Source organism: Anolis sagrei, chromosome 5, assembly GCF_037176765.1.
Source record: "Anolis sagrei isolate rAnoSag1 chromosome 5, rAnoSag1.mat, whole genome shotgun sequence".
In the NCBI taxonomy this organism is placed as follows: Eukaryota; Metazoa; Chordata; class Lepidosauria; order Squamata; family Dactyloidae; genus Anolis; species Anolis sagrei.
In genome coordinates this window covers 177,146,154-177,165,218 of record NC_090025.1, presented here as the reverse complement: position 1 = coordinate 177,165,218, position 19,065 = coordinate 177,146,154, and the positions used below count along the sequence as shown (strand labels likewise).

The 19,065-nt window shown below is 41.8% G+C and overlaps 1 protein-coding gene across 1 annotated transcript in view; it reads right to left on the bottom strand.

Annotated features, from left to right (window-relative positions):
• Window positions 1–19,065, bottom strand: part of TMTC1 (transmembrane O-mannosyltransferase targeting cadherins 1) — a 222,348-nt gene that overhangs the window by 94,542 nt on the left and 108,741 nt on the right. Inside the window, exon 9 of the mRNA XM_060776763.2 lies at window positions 10,352–10,473. Coding sequence (XP_060632746.2) covers window positions 10,352–10,473 — 122 coding nt within the window. The remainder of the gene's footprint in view (window positions 1–10,351; window positions 10,474–19,065) is intronic.

Sequence of the window (19,065 nt, the reverse complement as noted above, 5' to 3'; positions counted from 1 at the left end):
TTGTAGGTTAACTATAAATCCCAGCAACTACAACTCCCAAATGACAAAAACAAACCCCTTCCCCCACAACTTCACCAGTATTCAAATTTGGGCATATTGGGTATTTGTGCCAAATTTGGTCCAGAGAATGAAAATACATCCTGCATATCAGATATTTACATGACAATTTATCACAGGAGAAGAATTACAGTTACGAAGTAGCAATGAAAATAATTTTATGGTTGGGGGTCACCACAACATGAGGAACTGGATTAGGGGGTTGCGGCATTAGGAAAGTTGAGAAACACTGTTGTAGGAGATGATAGTAGCTGTGGTTCAGAAAAAGTAACTTTTCCACACACGCACACTGTTACAATGCAATAGGCTAATGTTTATGTAATACCTTCTACTGAACGAATGACCCACTAAACCGCCTGCAGCTAACTATCTGGAAATTACTGTTACAAAAATCATTCAAGGAAAAAACGAGATTTGTGTGCAAATGGGCCTGTTGACAATTATCGTCCATATGATCGTGCCAAAGTAAAGCGGCTTTAAGTCTGATTGATTTCTTGCTTAACTATCTCTCGAAGAGAACTATCAGACTTTTAAAAAGCGTAATATAGGCTAGAGTGTGCCCTTGCAAGTTAATGGCAACCTCTGTCTGAAAACAGTTTCTATTACACAAAAATCACCTTCTGAGTCAGGTCACAAACTTCCCCAGGTTATGGTCAGAAAATTTTGGATTCAATGCCTCGGCAAAAGACATCAAATGACTTCATGGGATAAAAAAGTAGAAGGGTGGGGTAGGATCAATCAATAAAAATGTATTTTCGAAGGCTTTCATGGCTGGAATCACTGGGTTGTTGTGAGTTTTCCGCCTCGAATGGCCATGTCCCAGAAGCATTCTCTCATGACATTTTGCCTGCATCTATGGCAGGCATCCTCAGAGGTTGTAAGGTCTGTTGGAAACTAGGAAAATGGGGTTTATAACTGTGGAAAGTCCAGGGTGGGAGAAAGGACTCTTGCCTGTGCATGCTTCAATTGGCCATCTTGATTAGCATTTAATGGCTGAGTGGTTTCAAGGTCTGGCTTCTTACTGCCTGGGGGAATCCTTTGTTGGGAGGTAATTAGCTGGCCCTTATTGTTTCTTGTTGGGAATTCCTCTGGTTCTGAGTGTTGTTTTTTATTTACTATGATAATTTTAGAATTCATTTTCATGGTTTCTTCCTTTCTGTTGATGAAGGTGAAACGCTAGGAGAGAATGCTTCTGGAACATGGCCATACAGCCTGGAAAATTCACAACAACCTAATCAATAATAAGCTTATTTATTCATTGCATTAATATTCCAGCTTTCCTCCAGGAGCTCAAGGAGACAGGCATTGTCCTTATCTAATTTCCATCCCCATTACAACCCAGGGGTATAAGGTGAGCTGAGAAGACAACGTTTGTCCAAAGCTCATCCAGTGAACTACATTGCCAAATAGGCATTTAACTCCAGGTCTCTGCAGCCCTGTTTCAATATCTTACATCATTCTGGTCCAGGAAAAAACCCAAGTAATTTGCAAAAGCAATTTGTATTTAATTTTGAGTTAACTTCTATGTCCGCTACAGGGAGATCTTTTCTTGGTATCAGCAGTTATCCTGTTTATGTTATTACTAAATAAATAATGCAATAAATCATCCATAGAAGTACATAGTGGCCATCCTCCTGTTAGCCTACATCCACCTTAACCTGCATGTGTCCTTTTCCTGAGAAATGCAGAGGTTGGTATTCCACCCTCCACAATGACCAAAGCTCCCCCAAGATTCTTCAGTTTTGCTGAAGAATGCCCCTAGTGGGTGATATACATGGCAAACATTCAATGCCATAGACGCACAACATATATAGACAGACAGTCTACAGTCCTTAGTGGATATGTCTGCATCTGGTTATAGGTGACAATGTCTTGCAGCTAAAAAAACCAATGGGATGTTGGCTTGCATAAATAGGAGTATAGTGTCCAGATCCAGGAAAATCATGTTACCTCTCTATTCTGCCATGGCCTCGTAAGTTAGTTAAATTAGCCTCCCCACATAAATTTCCTACTTGAGGGACGCAACTGTCTGACAACAAGCTACACAGTTTTGGTTGGGAGCTCACTCTGACCTGGGCTGGCTTCAAACTTATGACCTTTTGGTCAGTAGTGACCTTAATGCAAAAATAATCTTGTTGCCTTATTTAATGTTAATTGTTTGTATTGTGATTGTTTGTTTGTTGGCATCTAATGATTGCCAGTTGTAAGCCACCCTAAGTCCTCCCTCGAGGATTGAGAAGGATGGGATACAAATGCTCAAAATAAATAAATTAAATTAAATAAATTTGTAGTTTAGTGACACTGTTAAAAGCTCCTCCCAAAACTAGAAACCCCAGAAATCTGCAGGAAGCAGCAACCAGATTTAAAGTGGATTAATTCTCTAGTGTGATGTCTCCAGGACAGTAGAAAATAAACTTGTTTCCTCCTCCCTATGACTTCCCCAATTGAAGGGAGATGTTGACAAGCTGGAATGTGTCCAGAGGAGGGCAAGTAAAAGGATCAAGTGTCTGGAGAACAAACCCTATGAGGAGCGGCTTAAAGAGCTGGGCATGTTCAGTCTGCAGAAGAGAAGGCTGCGAGGAGACATGATGACATGTAGAAATATGCGAGGGTGACGAGATCGAGAGCAAGGGCTCTCCTGATTATCATAAACTCAGAAGTGTGTCATAGACAAACCCCAGAATTCTGCAGGAGGCAGAAACCAAATTTAAAGTGGCCTCATTCTCTAGTGTAATGAAGTAGTAGGATGTGGAACAATGGCTTCAAACTACAGGAAAGGAGATTCCGCCTGAACATTAGGAAGAACTTTCTAACTGTGAGCGCTGTTCGGCGGTGGAACTCTCTGCCCCGGAGTGTGGTGGAGGCTCCTTCTTTGAGGGCTTTTAAACAGAGACTGGATGTTCATCTGTTGGGGGTGCTTTGAATGTGGTTTTCCTGATTCTTGGCAGGAGGTTGGACTGGATGGTCCAGGAGGTCTCTTTCAACTCTATGATTCTGTTATTCTAAATGCAATGTAGGGTCTTAATCATTGCGTGCATGTAGCAATCACCAGAACGGACTCTGAGTGCATTGGCAAAACAGAGGCACTTCTTAGGACAGATGTTTCATCATGGTCATAATGTCAGCTATTGCTATTCAAAGTGAAAGTAATCGTCTGTCTTTGATCTTGACGTCCCACAACAAGTTTTCAGGATGGAATGAATAGTAGAGAAGGGACACAAATATGGTACTAGGTCAGGGTGTGGGCAAACTTCAACCCTTCGGGGGTTTTGGACTTCAACTCCCCCAATTCCTAACAGCCTACCGGCACAAGCAATAAATTTGGCCAATGTGTACAGTGCACATATTTGGAACTGGCTGAAATATTGAACAAAATAATATGAGAAGAGACGAGAAAGAGCAAGTAGCACATCAAAGAAGAATCCATAACAAGAAGCAAAAAGAGGGACCGTATCCTGAATAACAACACCTTCTTGTCAAATGAGGACTTGGCTGAAGAAAGGATGAGTTCCTTTTCATGATTTAGAGGGTCATAACCTCATGAAAATTGCATCTCCATTATCACATTCTCATCACACTATGAATTTTAATTGCTCACAAACAACATGCCATTAACAGAACTGAAGAAAGATGATTACCGAAGCAATTCTGCATCTTTAAATTTTATTTTGAACCTGCAATTTTAAAAAAAGGCCTAAGATCATCTTCTGCTTTGTTATGCTCTAAGCATTTTCATGTTTTCAGGAGGAAAGGGTGAATACAAATGTGTATGCTTAAAGTACGAGGGTTGAATGAAATGTAATGCCTCCACCTTCGTAACTCCTCAACAGATGGCAGTACTGGTATGCGGCAGGTACTGGCTTGTTCAGTAGACTCTCCTCTACAGTTCCATTTTAGTGAGAAGCCTTAGCATTTAATGGTTGTGTTGTTAAAGTGTGAAGTATGGAACCCTGCGTTCGGTCAGTGCGACTTAAGCAATGTGCAGTCGTTGAATTCTTGACAGCAGAAAGTGTCACCCCAAAGAAGATTAATCAGAGAATGCAAGCTGTCTATGGTGATTGTGTTGATGTGAGTACTGTGCATCATTGGGTGAGTAAGTTTAAAGATGTTGAGGTGGGAACATCTGACTTGCGTGACAAAGACTTGGACATCCTGTGACAGCAACCACCGAGTTTCACAAGCAAAAGGTTGACAGATTGATTCAGGACGATTGTCGTATCACTCAGAGAGAAATTTCAAGTAGTTAAAGAGCACATTCTAAGGATTATTTCTGCATTTGATTTAGTAAAATATTCCCAGCCAAACCCAAGTAATGAAGGTGGAGGCATTGCTTTTCATTCAACCCTCGTATAATACACACAAACACACAAACTTTGTTAGATCCCAACTGCCTTAGAAAAAAACAATGATGACAGAAGATAACAAAATCTATTACAAAAAAGAACCCCAGCTAATAAACACTACCCAAGGACATCTTTCTTTCATTCAGCATGAGAAAATGGGAGAAATAATCATTGAAAATACCACTTAAAGGTAATTCTATTTCGGAAAACAAGTAAAAGCTCCCAGGCCTTCTGGAATGACAAGTGAAGGATAATACTTTCAAACTACGAATCATATGCCTTTCTTACTGAACCAGTTCTGGAGACTAAGATTCCATTTAGACGAGCGAATCCCAGCATTTCCTCCTCCATGTGTTTTGGATCTTAACTCTCAGCATCCTTCACCATTTGACTTTGGTAGCCAGGGTTGATGACAGCTTCAGATCATCAATATCTAGAAAGTCCTAAGCTCAACATTCCTGGTCTAAACTATGGTACCCTATAACCCAGTGGCACAGCAGGTTAAACCACTGAGTTGCAGAACTTGTTGATCAAAAGGTCAGCAGTTTGAATCCGCAGATGGGGTGAGCTCTCATTATTAGCCCCAGCTTCTGCCAACCTAGCAGTTTGAAAACATACAAATGTGAGTAGATCAATAGGTTCTGCTTCGGTGGGAAGGTAATGGCGCTTCATGAAGTCATGCTGGCCACATGACCTTGGAGGCATCCAAGGACAACACTCCTCAGCTTAGAAATGGAAATGACCACAACTCCAGAGTCAGACTCAACTAGACTTAATGACAAGGGGAAACTTTTATCTTTTACACCCAGCAGAACCCTCTAAAAAGTATGATTTAAGCACATTTTTGGCAGCCATGGGCCTCTTTTTGCTTCACTGTATTATTTTTCTGTTTTTAACTGTACGGCACGTAGTGATTTTATGTCCCTCCTCTACCAATAATAAATAATGAAATCCAAATAATCTATACAGTGTGATCCTAAGCATTCTTACTCAGAATTGAATACTAATAGAATTTATTTCCCTGCCTGGGCACTTTTTATCGCAGTGCTGGGTTAATACACTTTACAGTTTATGTTGTAAATTAGCATTACACTCTCTAAAACTGCAAAATATAGCCAAGCAGAAAAAAATTATGGGAATAATTTAACCAATGCCTTAGCTTTAAAACTTTACTTTAAAGCCTTTCTGACTTCATTGGAAGAATTCAGCTTACACTGTTTTTTGAAAACATTCTTTAGATTTGAACATTTCAAAATACGACTTGATTAAGCTGCAAAACCTGGAACAGGAATGCAAGGTTTGAAAGGCATTTTATATTTCCATTAGCAAGAGCTCCGCTGCCTATTCCAAAGCATCCATATTTTACTAGCCTGCTTTCCCAATAACTAATAGAGGGCAGTTTGCACAGAGCTGGGGCAACGCAAGGAAGTGAAATGCAGGCAGCTGCTCACATATTTATTAGTTTCAAGGTAAGGAGGTTAAAGCTGGAGCACCTGAGAGATTAAGCAACAGGTGCTAACCTGATAGGGAGATTGGAGGAACAGGAGGGAAACCAGGCAGTCCTAGCAGGACTGGCATTAAAGAGATATTATTTATGAATATGTGCACGCATGCATGTGAACACACAGACATGCACATGCCTGCTAAAAACCAGTGCAAAAGTATTTGCAAGATAGAAATAGGTTAACAACACGCTGAGAAAGAAAATATCTCACTGACCAAACAATACCTACTAGGCCAGGCATGGGCAAACTTCGGCCCTCCAGGTGTTTTGGACTTCAACTTCCACAATTCCTAACAGCCGGTAGGCTGTTAGGAATTGTGGGAGTTGAAGTCCAAAACACCTGGAGGGCCGAAGTTTGCTCATGCTTGTTCTAGGCTATAGGAAAGCCATGAGGAAGAAAAGAGAAACACTGCTAATGGATGTGCGCAGATGAAGTAATTCTACACCATCATCGGACTCACATCAGAACCCAATATATACACTGCAAGGAAGCATGCCAACTGCACACTAGCTGCCTCTCAGTCACTAACTAAAGGAAGGAGGAGGAAAGAAAGGACTTTGTCTGACCTTATTAGATATGAATGAGTTAGTAAGAAGTGATAAAAATAAAGGTTTGAAATAGAGTATGATCTCCATAATTGTAGCGGATATGTTCCTAGACTACGTGTGGATACACGTAACAGAGGCAAGTCCTGTTAATATTATTATTAATAATCATCATCATCATCATCATCATCATCATATAATGTGTTTTGGAGCACAATACTCCTGACCTCACAATTGTGTTAAAAAAACCATGTATGGATCGTCAATGTTGCAATCCCAGGCGACAGCAGGATTGAAGAGAAACAACTGGAAAAGTTGACACGATACGAGGATTTAAACAACATGCAGAGAGGGAAAATATCCATGTATTAGCCTTCTCACTGAAAAAACAATTCATTGTAGGCCAGGCATAGGCAAACATCAGCCCTCCAGGTGTTTTGGACTTCAATTCCCACAAATGGGAGTTGTGCAAAGAATTTGGCACAAGCCAGTAAACGTGCACCCAGTGGTGATCGGCACACTGGGTGAAGTGCTAAAGACCTTGGCCTGCACTTAAACACAATCAGTGCTGACAAAATTACCATCTGTCAGCTGCAAAAAGGCTACCCTACTGGGATCTGCACGCATTATTCACCGATACATCACACAGTCCTAGACACTTGGGAAGTATCCGACGTGTGATCCAATACAACAGCCAGGAGAGTGACTTTGTTTGCTGTGTACTAATCTTTTGGTGTTTCTAACAACAACAACTACTACTACTACTACTACTACTTTATTTTTGTACCCTGCCTCCATCTCCCTGAAGGGACTCGGGGCAGCTTACACGGGGCCAAGCTCAAAAGTCAACATGGTTAAAATATAACAACAAAATTCATAAAAACATTTCAAACAATATAAAACAATCACAGAATACAATATGTAGCGAACATCTAGCAAGCTTCAATAGTCTGAATAGTGCACTCTACTGAGTTTGGGAGGCAACTGGTGCAAATCACTTGCCAAAGGATAGGATTAATGGATAAAGTGCTAAAGAAAGATGAACAGGATTTGGACCTAGGGGGTAGTGTAAGGAGAGCGCCATATCTCTACAGGGGGCAATGGTAATGTGTAAGATCTGATTATGGATCAAATTTGGAGTCAGAATTATTTGGGGAACTATCTAGTTGAAGGCAATGTGGAACATCCACATTGCTTTAGTTCTTTCCGGAAGGTGGACAAGGTGGTTGCCAGTCTAATCTCCTTGAGGAGAGAGTTCCAGAGCCGAGGGGCTACCACCAAGAAGGCCCTCTCTCTCGTCCCTATCAGCTGTGTTTGGGGTGGAAGCGAGAGAAGGGCCTCCCCAGAAGATCTTAGAGATCGTGTACGCCTGTAGGGAAAGATGCAGCCACGAAGATAAGCTGGGCCTGAACCATGTAGAGCTTTAGAGGTGATAACCTGCACCTTGAATTGAAACCGGAAACTTATCAGCAGCCAGTTTGAGCTGTTTGAACAGGGGGGTTGACCACTCCCTGTAGTTCGCTCCAGTTATCAACCTGGCTGCTAAAGGACTTCTGTTCTGAACTAAGAATGCAAGAGCCATGTTAGAGGACCTACAAAATGCCTAGAAAGGTCATTATCCGCTCTGAGTCCTTTTGGGGAGATAGAGCGGAATATAAAAACATCATCATCATCATCATCATCATCATCAGGAGCCCCCGGTGGCGCAGTGGGTTAAACCCTTGTGCCGGCAGGACTGAAGACTGACAGGTCGCAGGTTCGAATCCGGGGAGAGGTGGATGAGCTCCCTGTAACAGCTCCAGCTCCTCATGCGGGGACATGAGAGAAGCCTCCCACAAGGATGATAAAAAACATCAAAATCATCCAGGCGTCCCCTGGGCAACGTCCTTCCAGACGGCCAATTCTCTCACACCAGGAGCGACTTGCAATCACTCCTGACACGACAAAAAAAAATCATCATCATCATCATCATTATTTGTCAAATGCAAATGAGTGAAACCACAGGTTCTGGTCCCACAGGGCTCAGACTGTATTCATTTTTGGACTTGTACCACAAGTTCCAATAGTAACCGTGCTGGTTTTGGGGATTGTGGGAATTATATTACAAATATAATGTTTCAAAAGTCTGCTACTTACAAACATACTATCCAGGCTCACACCTACTCAACATTTTATTCTTATGTTAATTAAATTGCTGAGAAATAGAAACAAATTTAAGGAAGGAACACTGAGATAACACTTCTGCTAAAAAGGATATACAATAGCACTAAAGAAAAAAAGACTGCTTCCTGATGGACTGTTCAATTGCTAGGCTTCACATGTGAATCCAAAGTGCAGGCAATCTTGCTTTCCAGTGGATAAACAGATTCTTGAGAACGTCCCAAGATTGTGTCAGCTGAAATACAATGGAGATCGTTTATCACAGTCCTGTCATTTCCTGAGCTCACATATTTATCCCTCTCTTGTCATTATTAGTTTTCAGAGTTCAGCATGCCTCTCTTTTCCCTGGGGAACCTTGGGACAACAAGCAAAATCTATTCTTCTCCGGCCTAATCCAAGAATTAGCTCCCTTCCACATTTTTCACTTAAGATCACAGTCCCAATGCTATGTGATGTTGAAGCATGGACTATTTTCATGCAAGGTAATTGAGAATTGAGTAACCAGGAGTTCAAAATGAAAGAGTTCTCAGATCTGAGAGGCATGTTGGAAGATGCTTACAAGCTGGAATGTGTTCAGAGCAGGGCGACTAAAATGATCAAGGGTCTGGAGAACAAGCCCTATGAGGAGCGACTTAAAGAGCTGGGCATGTTTAGCCTGCAGAAGAGAAGGCCGAGAGGAGACATGATGGCCATGTATAAATATGTGAGGAGAAGTCATAGGGAGGAGGGAGGAGGCTTGTTTTCTACTGCTCTGGAGACTAGGACGCGGAGCAATGGCTTCAAATTACAGGAAAGGAGATTCCAACTGAACATGAGGAAGAACTTCCTAACTGTGAGAGCTGTTCAGCAGTGGAACTCTCTGCCCTGGAGTGTGGTAGAGGTTCCTTCTTTGGAGGCTTTTAAACCTGGCAGTTTCTCAAGTCGCTCCTAAAAACATGAAAAATCATCATCATCACCTCAGCCAATGATATGAATGCTTTGGAGTATTTTGAATTTCCAGGTAAGAGTTGCTCAAACCATAATACTACTGAACTTCGTAGCAAATTTTATTGTTCAAGTGTTGGCATCATCAGATTGCTGGGTTTCAAGCTGTCAAAAGGCAACCAAACTGTTTCGGAATCACTATTTCACCAAAGGACTTCGAATAACATCACCAAAATTTCATTTTTGGATATTTATTTTAGCAAACATTGAGCAGCAGGCCATAAATATGAGTAAAGAAATAATGTACAAACATGATTACATGAGATCACTGTCATCAAGCAATTCCTTCTTCTACAAGAGCCCTCACTAGCAGGATGCCTTCTAAAAGATTTGACCGACGGATCCAATCATCCTTGATTGTTGATCTTTTCAGCTGGAACAGATGAGGGATCCAAGCAGGGGAGGGCTGTACTCCATCTAGAAGATGTCATTTGAGAGACTGTACACATTTTTGAAGTAATAGTTCTAAACCAAACATGGGCCAACTTGTGGCCTCCAAGTGCTTTGGACTTCAACTCCCACCATTCCTAACAGCCCCAGGCCCTTTCCTTTTCCATGATCAAAAGGAAAGGGCCTCGGGCTGTTAGGAATGGTGGGAGTTGAAGTCCAAAACACCTGGAAGGTCCAAGTTGGCCCATGCCTGTTCTAAACGCTTGAGGATATTCCCTTGAGGGAAACCAAAATGGCAAAAGCTTAACTGTAAAAACAAAATCATTATTGAAGTGTTTCATTGCAAAATATTAGAGGTGGAAGTTACCTAGGCATATACAGGACGCGCTCTGCCACAACAAATCCCACCCTGAAGAAGAGGTTGCTAGCAGGTATGAAGGGGAAAATCAGGAACAACAGGCCAACTAGAACTTCTCTGTGTTCCAATTTCTGCAACAAAACAATAATTAAGATACATGTGAGTGAAAAGGCATGCCAAATTCAGGCAAAGCATCAATGTGGTGTCAACACAACTATATCCATACTTGTATGCAAAAAAATCTTGTAGCACCTTTGAGACTGAGAGGAAGAAAGTGGTAGAATAAGCTTTTGCAAACTCAATCTACTCTTAGATCAGTGGTTCTCAATCTTCCTAATGCCACAACCCCTTAATACAGTTCCTCATGTTGTGGTGAACCCCAACCATAAAATTATTTTCATTGCTACTTCATAACTGTAATTTTGCTAGTATTATGAATAGCATTCTGAACTCCACCAACGATGGAATTGGCACACAGAACTCCCATGATCAACAGAAAATACTGGAAGGGTTTGGTGGGCATTGACCTTGAGTTTTGGAGTTATAGTTCACCTACACCCAGACAGAACTGTGAATTCTGGACCAAACTTGGCACGAATACTCAATATGGCTAAATGTGAACACTGGTGGAGTTTGAGGAAAATAAACTTGATATTTGAGAGTTGTAGTTGCTGGGATTTATAGTTCACCTACAATCAAAGAGCATTCTGAACCCCACCAATGATAGAATTGGGCCAAATGTCCCACACAGAACTCCCATGACTACTGTGTTTCCTGATGGTCTTTGCTGACCCATTTGACTCTCCTTTGTGACCCTTCCCAGGGGTTCCAACCCCCAAGTTGAGAAACACTGTCTTTGATGCACGGAGTAAAGTGCCTAAGGATAGACCTTTATAAGCAGACCTTATGTATGAATAGCCATAGAAATGTAAATCTTGTGAGTATGGTGATGAAGTGACAAGTGATTACCTATAAAAGTCTGTTCTTAGACACTGCACTCCATGGATCTGAAGAAGGCTTAGTCGACAAAGGTTTATGTTAACAACATCTTTCTCTCCCTTTGTATACTGATATTCCAGACAGCCATGGCTATATCTTTCAAAATTCATACTTCTTATTTATTTATTTAAATTTACAGTATTTATATTCCGCCCTTCTCACCCTGCAGGGGACTCAGGGCGGATTACAATGTACACATATATGGCAAACATTCAGTGCCAAAGACACACAACAGATATAGAGGCTATTTAACTTTTCTGGCTGCCAGGGGAGCTGTCGCTTTCATCATCCATCTACGACACTGATGAAGTACTTCCGCATTGCCCGCATGCTTTGCCGGAGTGCTTTGCTGAAGTCTTTTTTATTGCCTCGTAAATTAGTTAAATTAGCCTCCCCACACATAGGCGGTACCTAATTTTCCTACTTGACAGATGCACCTGTCTTTCGGGTTGCAAAGGTCAACAACAAGCTACACAATTGGTCAAAAGTTCACCCTGACCCAGGCTGGCTTCGAACTCATGACCTTTTGGTCAGAAGTGATCTTAATGCAGCTGACATTCAGCTAGCTGTGCCACAGTCCCGGTGTGCATATGGAATGTCTACATTATCACTTCTTTATTATTAAAGCATTTGAGTCATGTATTTTATACATACTACTTGAGATCAGTCATAAAATCTCACTATAATTGTGTGGTTATTGTCACTCAGCTGAAAAGCAGGTGCGTACAGATAAACAGTAGGAGAAAGAGGAGTGGTAGTCAATCTATACCAGCTTACATGCCAAGATACGAGTGGGGCTGTCAAATCAGTTCATCAAAGTAGCCTTTAAACTGATCAGAATACCGTAACATATGTTAACTATTACATCTGAATTTACACGCCATTGGGAAATCGCTTAGGACCATTGCTCTGTCACAAGAGTCTGCTACCCTCTGGAGTGCAATTATGAAGTTAAGTACTGCACAAATGGAAAATGAAAGTAGGCAGCCAACGCTCAACCATAGCTCAACCATGGCTAACTCAAGCCACACATTGGTGTAATATCAGAACAAAAGCAGTCCTCAGCTCTGAAATGAGTATTATCTCTATATTGCAGATCATTGGGCTAAGAAAGAGAGACAGACAAGCCACTTAGTGAATTAATAGCAGAAATGACATCTAAACCCAAATAATTTGTTAAGGCCAAAAATTAAATATTAAATGACACTTCACATTAGCATGTTTACTCCCTATTTCAGTTGCTGCTGTTGTGGGACCTTCATGTTGGCACCGATCTATGACAACCATATCATAGGAAGTTTGCAATTGCCTCTCTCTAAAACTGAGAAAGTATGACTTGCTTTGAATGCGATTTTCCTGCTTCTTGGCAGGGGGTTGGACTGGATGGCCCTTGAGGTCTCTTCCAACTCTATGATTCTATGTCCAGGTTTACCAAGTAGGTTTCCATGCAAATCATGAATTCAAATCCTGGATTTCCAGAGTCTTAGTTCAACATTAAATCACTATGCCATGCCAGCTCTCTATTCCATAAAGACATTACAAATGGAAACTTGTGAAAAGGGTATGGAAATAACAATGTATCATTAATATTTTTCAACTCTATGTTATGGGGGACACAGAGAAGAAGGAATAGACCGAAGGTCAAATATATCCCATAATGGAATAGTTATTTAATGTCAGTAAATCTGAATAACCATATTACCTTTACCATTCCTTTGAGATGGGTTGGTTTTTCTTGTTGTTGCTAATTGCCCTCAAGTCAACTTTGACTTACAGCAACACTTTGACTGAGAGACATCATGAGAGCTTTAGTCAAATAATTTTTTTCAAATCTGTCTTGGACTAACCAAAACAGTTTTTCAATTCAATAATGCAATTGTCAGGGTGATATCATCCCCAAACAACAATTTTGCAGCAGCCATGGGTCTTCAAACATAGACCTCTTTTTTTTTTTTCCGTGTCAGGAGCAACTTGAGAAACTGCAAGTCACTTCTGGTGAGAGAGAATTGGCTGTCTGCAAGGACGTTGCTCAGGGGATGCCCGGATGTTTTGCCATCCTATGGGAGGCTTCTCTCATGTCCACATGTGAGAAGTTGGAGTTGACAGATGGGAGCTCACCCCACTCTCCGGATCCAAACCACTGATATTTCGGTCATCAGTCCAGCTGACACAAGGATTTAACTCATTGTGCCACCAGGAGCTTCACATAGACCTCTGAAGACTTGGGAATCCCTCCTCCCTTGGATTTGCTACCCTTTGCACTTGCACACAGGACATCCCCTTAATTTTGGGGAGCAAGGAATTCTGTTTATCTGCTTCCATTACTTAAGCCAATCAAATTAGTTATGCAATTTGCCCTTATCCTGGAAAGATCAACCTAAAAGAATCAAATCCCACGGATATAAAAAGTTATTCATAATATTTATTTAAAGGCTATACATGTTGGTTTTTTTCACCAGTTAAAATAAACATACCCAGAAAAATTGAAATATGTATGCACATAAACACAAGATTTTAGTAAAAGAGATTAAATTTCACTATTTTCCTTTAATTAATGTTTTAGCAGGTGTCCTCCAGCACTAAAGAGACCACAATACTGATTAAGTAACGAAAGTGCTATTGATCGAATAACCCTTTTTACATATTTTTAGAAATGCAGTTCAAAAGATTAAAAAACAAGTTTAAACAGGGAGGAGGAGTACGGCGTCTCCCAGTATCGCCATGTTTTACTTGCCACTGGAAGAAAGACAAACTCGGCTCGACTGAGCCACTAAGATAGCCATGACAACAACTGTTGGAGATTCGATGGCTGCATTCATCCCCATGAGACTTTGGAGTGCCACAGTCCCTCCATCTAATTACCTTCAAAAAATCAAAATAGTTTTTGCCTAAAATGCTACCCAACACTGTATAATGGATGTCTGTTTCCTCCACACCTACTCCCCCATCCCAGCTCCCTTTTCAATCCTGTTCATACAAGCGAATTGAGGAACTCGTGCAGCATGGCTCAGCCACTCCAGCAGTACATATACTTTTTTGTGTGTAGGTTATATACAATTAGGAACGGGCTAGAAATAGTCATATTTTTTCCACATTTGCAGAGGTGCTGCACAAAACTAAAGGGGCGACTGTCATACCTTATGGAAACTCAAAATGCCACGATCAGACAATACTCAAAATTACAGCTTTGTCTTCAATCACTGAAGCTGCAAGGCCATTCAATGCTAATCAAGGTGGCCAAATGCAACATGCACACTTGCCTCAAGCAGACAAGTGTTTTTTCTCCCACCCTGGACGTTCCAGAGATATATAAACCCAATTTTCCTAGTTTCCAGCAGACCTCACAACCTCTGAGGATGCCTGCCATAGGTGTGGGTGAAGTGTTAGGAGAGAACATTTATGTCCTGTCCTATTTCAACCTCTGCAGAGGGACTCAGGACAGCTAACAACAAAAAACATAGGTATATATATCAAATAAAAAACAGCATAAAACATTATAAAAACATTAAAACAATCGTCAATTTAAGTTATTGTCCTAAAAACCGTCCATCAGAGTCCATTAAAACCATAGCTGTGCCATCAAGTCAAATCAACCCGCAAAGATCTGATCCCAAAGCCAGGATTTCACTTTTTTCCAGAGGAAGGATGGAAAGGTCTGATTTCACTTGGGAGGGAATTCCATAGCCAAGGGGCCACCTTGCAGAAGCCGCTGTCTCTTGTCCCCACCAACCGCAATTGCGATGGTGGGGGGACAGCGAGCAGGACCTCCCCGGAAAATCTTAAGGTCCTAGGTGGTTCATAGCGGGAGATACGTCCAGACAGGTAAACTGGGCCAGAACCATTAAGGGCTTTATAGGCCAAACTCTGCACTTTGAATTGTGCTCGGAAGCTAATAGGCAGCCAATGGAGCTGGCATAGCCAGGGTATTGTGCACTTTCGGTATCCCACTCCCGTGAGCAACCTGGCTGCCGAGCGTTGGACTAGCTGAAGCTTCCAAACAGTCTTCAGGCTCAACCCTTTGTGAGTGCATTGCAGTAATCTATTTGGGATGTAACCAGAGAGTGGATTACCATGGCCAAGTCCGACCTTCCAAGATACGGGCGCATTTGGCACACAAGTTTTAATTGTGCGAAAGCCCCCTGGCCACTGCTGAGACCTGGGGTTCCAGGCTCAGCGATGAGTCCAGGATTACTCCCAAACTACAAACCTGCACCTTTGGGGGGAGGTTGTAACCCCACCCAGTACAGGCTGTAACCCTGTTCAGCTTCCAACTGACCAGGAGAACCTCTATCTTGTCTGGATTTAGTTTCAATTTGTTCACTCTCATCCAGTCCATTACAACTGCCAAGCACTAGTTCAGGACCTGGACAGCCTCCTGAGTAGCAGGTGGAAAGGAGTGACAGAGCTGGACATCATCTGCGTACAGGTGTTAAACAGCATAAGGAACAATATTGAACCCTACGGGGCCCTACAGTACGAAGGCTGTGGGGCCAAGCAGCTGGGAACGACTTTATGAAAAGGACTGGAGCCACTGAAGAACAGTGCCTCCAAGGTCCATTTCTGCAAGGCATCCCAAAAGGATACCGTGGTCAATTGTATCGAAGGCTGATGAGATGATACAGCCCGGAAAACTCACAGAAACCCACTACCTTGATTCTTTCTTTCATGTCTCCACAGTTAAGAGTGCTGGGAATATAGCCTTTAAAAATTAAACTGCAAACTCCAGGAGGAGGCCTCAAATATATATGTCTTGAAGGGAGACAGGGCCTTTCAATCCCCATGTGGCTACAGTCTTCTTAAGTCTCCCTTTGGCCTTCTCTTCCTTCTTCTCAAAAGCAAGATGTTCTTTTTATCTTTTTCCAAAATTACTCTACATTCATGTACAGGTACAGTTCAAGTGAGCATCTCATTCTGTCATCTCCTTCCATGTATCAAAGCAGTATAGCATCTTAGAATGAAACTCTAAAGTTAGGTTGGTGACGTGCGTTTTGTTTGGGGTTTTTTATTACTAGATCCAATTTGTCACTTCAAGTTTAGTATCTGAATACTTCTATTATGTCATTATCAACATTTTGTTCAGCAGAAGTACAATTAGAATGTGTAAGGATTAAAGTTGATACAAATCAAACCAATTATTCATAGAGTTGTGGTGATGAAAGGAAGAGAAAGGCACACAGATGCTCACACATACACACACACAACCAAGAGTGTTTAGGCTCTGATTAATAAATGCATGGTCCCACGTATGTCTTGAAAAGGACAGAAAGCTGATGAAAGGCTGCTGTAGACAGCTTTGCCAAAGTGTCAGCATTTCAATTCTGCCTTGTGTTCAAGCATTGCATGGAAATGAGAAACCGCTTTGTATTGGGTAAGACCGAAAGTTCTTTCTTCGTTTTATCAACCAAGATTGAAGATAATGAGCGTATCTCTTGCTCCTTGGTACATTTACAATTGGAGATGGAAACACTGGGGTGAGGCACTTAAACTCCCAAAGTTGACCCTGGTCTCCTTGTGGTTTCAGTCCTCCACCCTTCAATCCATGACACTATTTTACCAAAAATCCCTCATATTTTGGCATGTGTCTGCCTTTCCAGATGGTATCACTTAGCTGTGCCGTAGGTGGGAGGAGTTCCTGGTTTGAGAGAAATGGTTGGTGGGATGTGATTATTCCTGTCAAGAAGTGGTTCCTGTCAAGAAGTGGTTCTTTTCCGAGTAGATTTTTTTAAAGGTGTGTGGATACTTACAAATTGGTATATCAATAGTAGTGCACTCCTACTTAACAGAAAATACATATTTTACACGTCTGCAAAACGTGGACTGCCTACAGATGTCACACTCAACTCCTGGAATGATTCCATCAGTGCTGCTTCTGAAAAATCTTGCAAATCTCTTGGAAAGTAAGGCGGACAAATGTCAGCGTGCTGGAAGAAGCAAAGACCACCAGCACTGAAGCGATGCTCCTACGCCATCAACTCTGGATGGGGCCACGTTGTCTGAATGCCCGATCTCTGGCTCCCAAAGCAGTTACTATACTCCCAACTCAAGAATGGGAAATGTAATATAGGTGGATAGGAAAATATATTTAAAGATGGGCTTAAACGTAACCTTAAAAATTGTGGCATAGACACCAAACACTGGGTAGCCCTGGGTCCTTGAGTGCTCTAACTTGAGGTCAGCTGTGACCAGCAGTGCTGCAGAATTCAAAGAGGCACAAATGGAGGGCGGAAGGGTGAAATCTGCCAGGAGGAAGGCGCGTCAAGCCAATCATGACCAGGATCGAGTTCCACCTGAAAACTGATGTCCTCACTGTGGGAGAAAATGTGGATCAAGAATAGGGCTCCACAGCAACCTATGGACTCGCCGCCAAGACACTACACTTGGAGAACCATAATCCTCAGGCTACGAGGGATCACCTAAAGAGGAGGAAGAGGAGGAGGAGAACAAGTGGAGAGGCCATGGCTGTGCAGTCAAAAAGTGTGCAAATAATTGGAAACATGGGTCATCTCTTAATATCAAGGTGAAGTCACACTACCGGAAAGTGTGTGTCTGGTTATAGCAATCTCAGTACAATGAGTGTGATGTGTCTGGTATTTATGGGATCATTGCAAGGTCAGTGTAAACCAGGAAAATGTGATTCCAAACAGAATTTTCTTTATCCATGTAGACAAGCCCTGTGCCTATCTGGGTGTGTTCACACCACCAGAGAACAGTGTTGCAGTATTTTTATCAGTCTGAGTCCTATAAAATGCTCTAGCAATGCAGTATAGACTGAAAAGTGGCCGTAAAAATAACACCCAGGCAGTTTCGCATTTCTAGCCTCTTAGCGATTCATTGTCACATCTCCTTAGTTTTATTGGGCATCAAGTAAGAACGTTTGCCGCGGTGGCTAGATGGAGTTCTCAACAAAAAGCCAAAAGGTTGCAAGAAATAGTTGTTCCTAAAGGAATGGCTGAACAAATTGCCAATTTTCACAGACTTTAAGCATCTGGAGGAAACTCACTGCTGGAAAAATATGGGCTTTTGGACTAATATACATTTTTTGCTAAAGTATAACCAGTGGTAACTAAGGAACTGATTGTGTATTGTGTTGTCAAAGGCTTTCATGGCTGGAATCACTGGGTTGCTATGAGTTTTCCGGGCTGTATAGCCATGTTCCAGAAGCATTCTCTCCTGACATTTCACCCACATCTACTGCAGGCATCCTCAGTGGTTGTGAGGTCTGTTAGAAACTAGGAAAATGGGGTTTATATATCTGTGGAATGTCTTCTCTTCTTCAGGCTAACATGCCCAGCTCCTTAAGCCGCTCCTCATAGGGCTTGTTCTCCAGACCTTTTATCATTTTAGTCGCTCTCCTCTGGACTTATTAATGAGAAAGTACCCAGAAGCTATGACAAGCTACAGTAGTTTACTTTAGCTGAAGTCTACTGGGAAAGAGCAAGATTCCTGCCCTTTCTTTGCCTCTTTTGTTAGTTAGATGTCTACAAACTACTTTTGGCATTTTAACTAATTTGCAGCAACTGGAATAAACTAAGGGAAGAGTAGAGAGAAACTGAGCTCTTTTTAGAAGCAACTGAAATAGTAGGATGATATTTAATCCAGATAGGGAAGGGATGCCCTAATTCCTAACCATTTATCATGCTGGTTGAGGCCTTCAAGAACGCAAAACATTTGGTGAGAATCAGATTATTTACACCTGCTTTGGCCTAATACCTCAGTTTGATGGA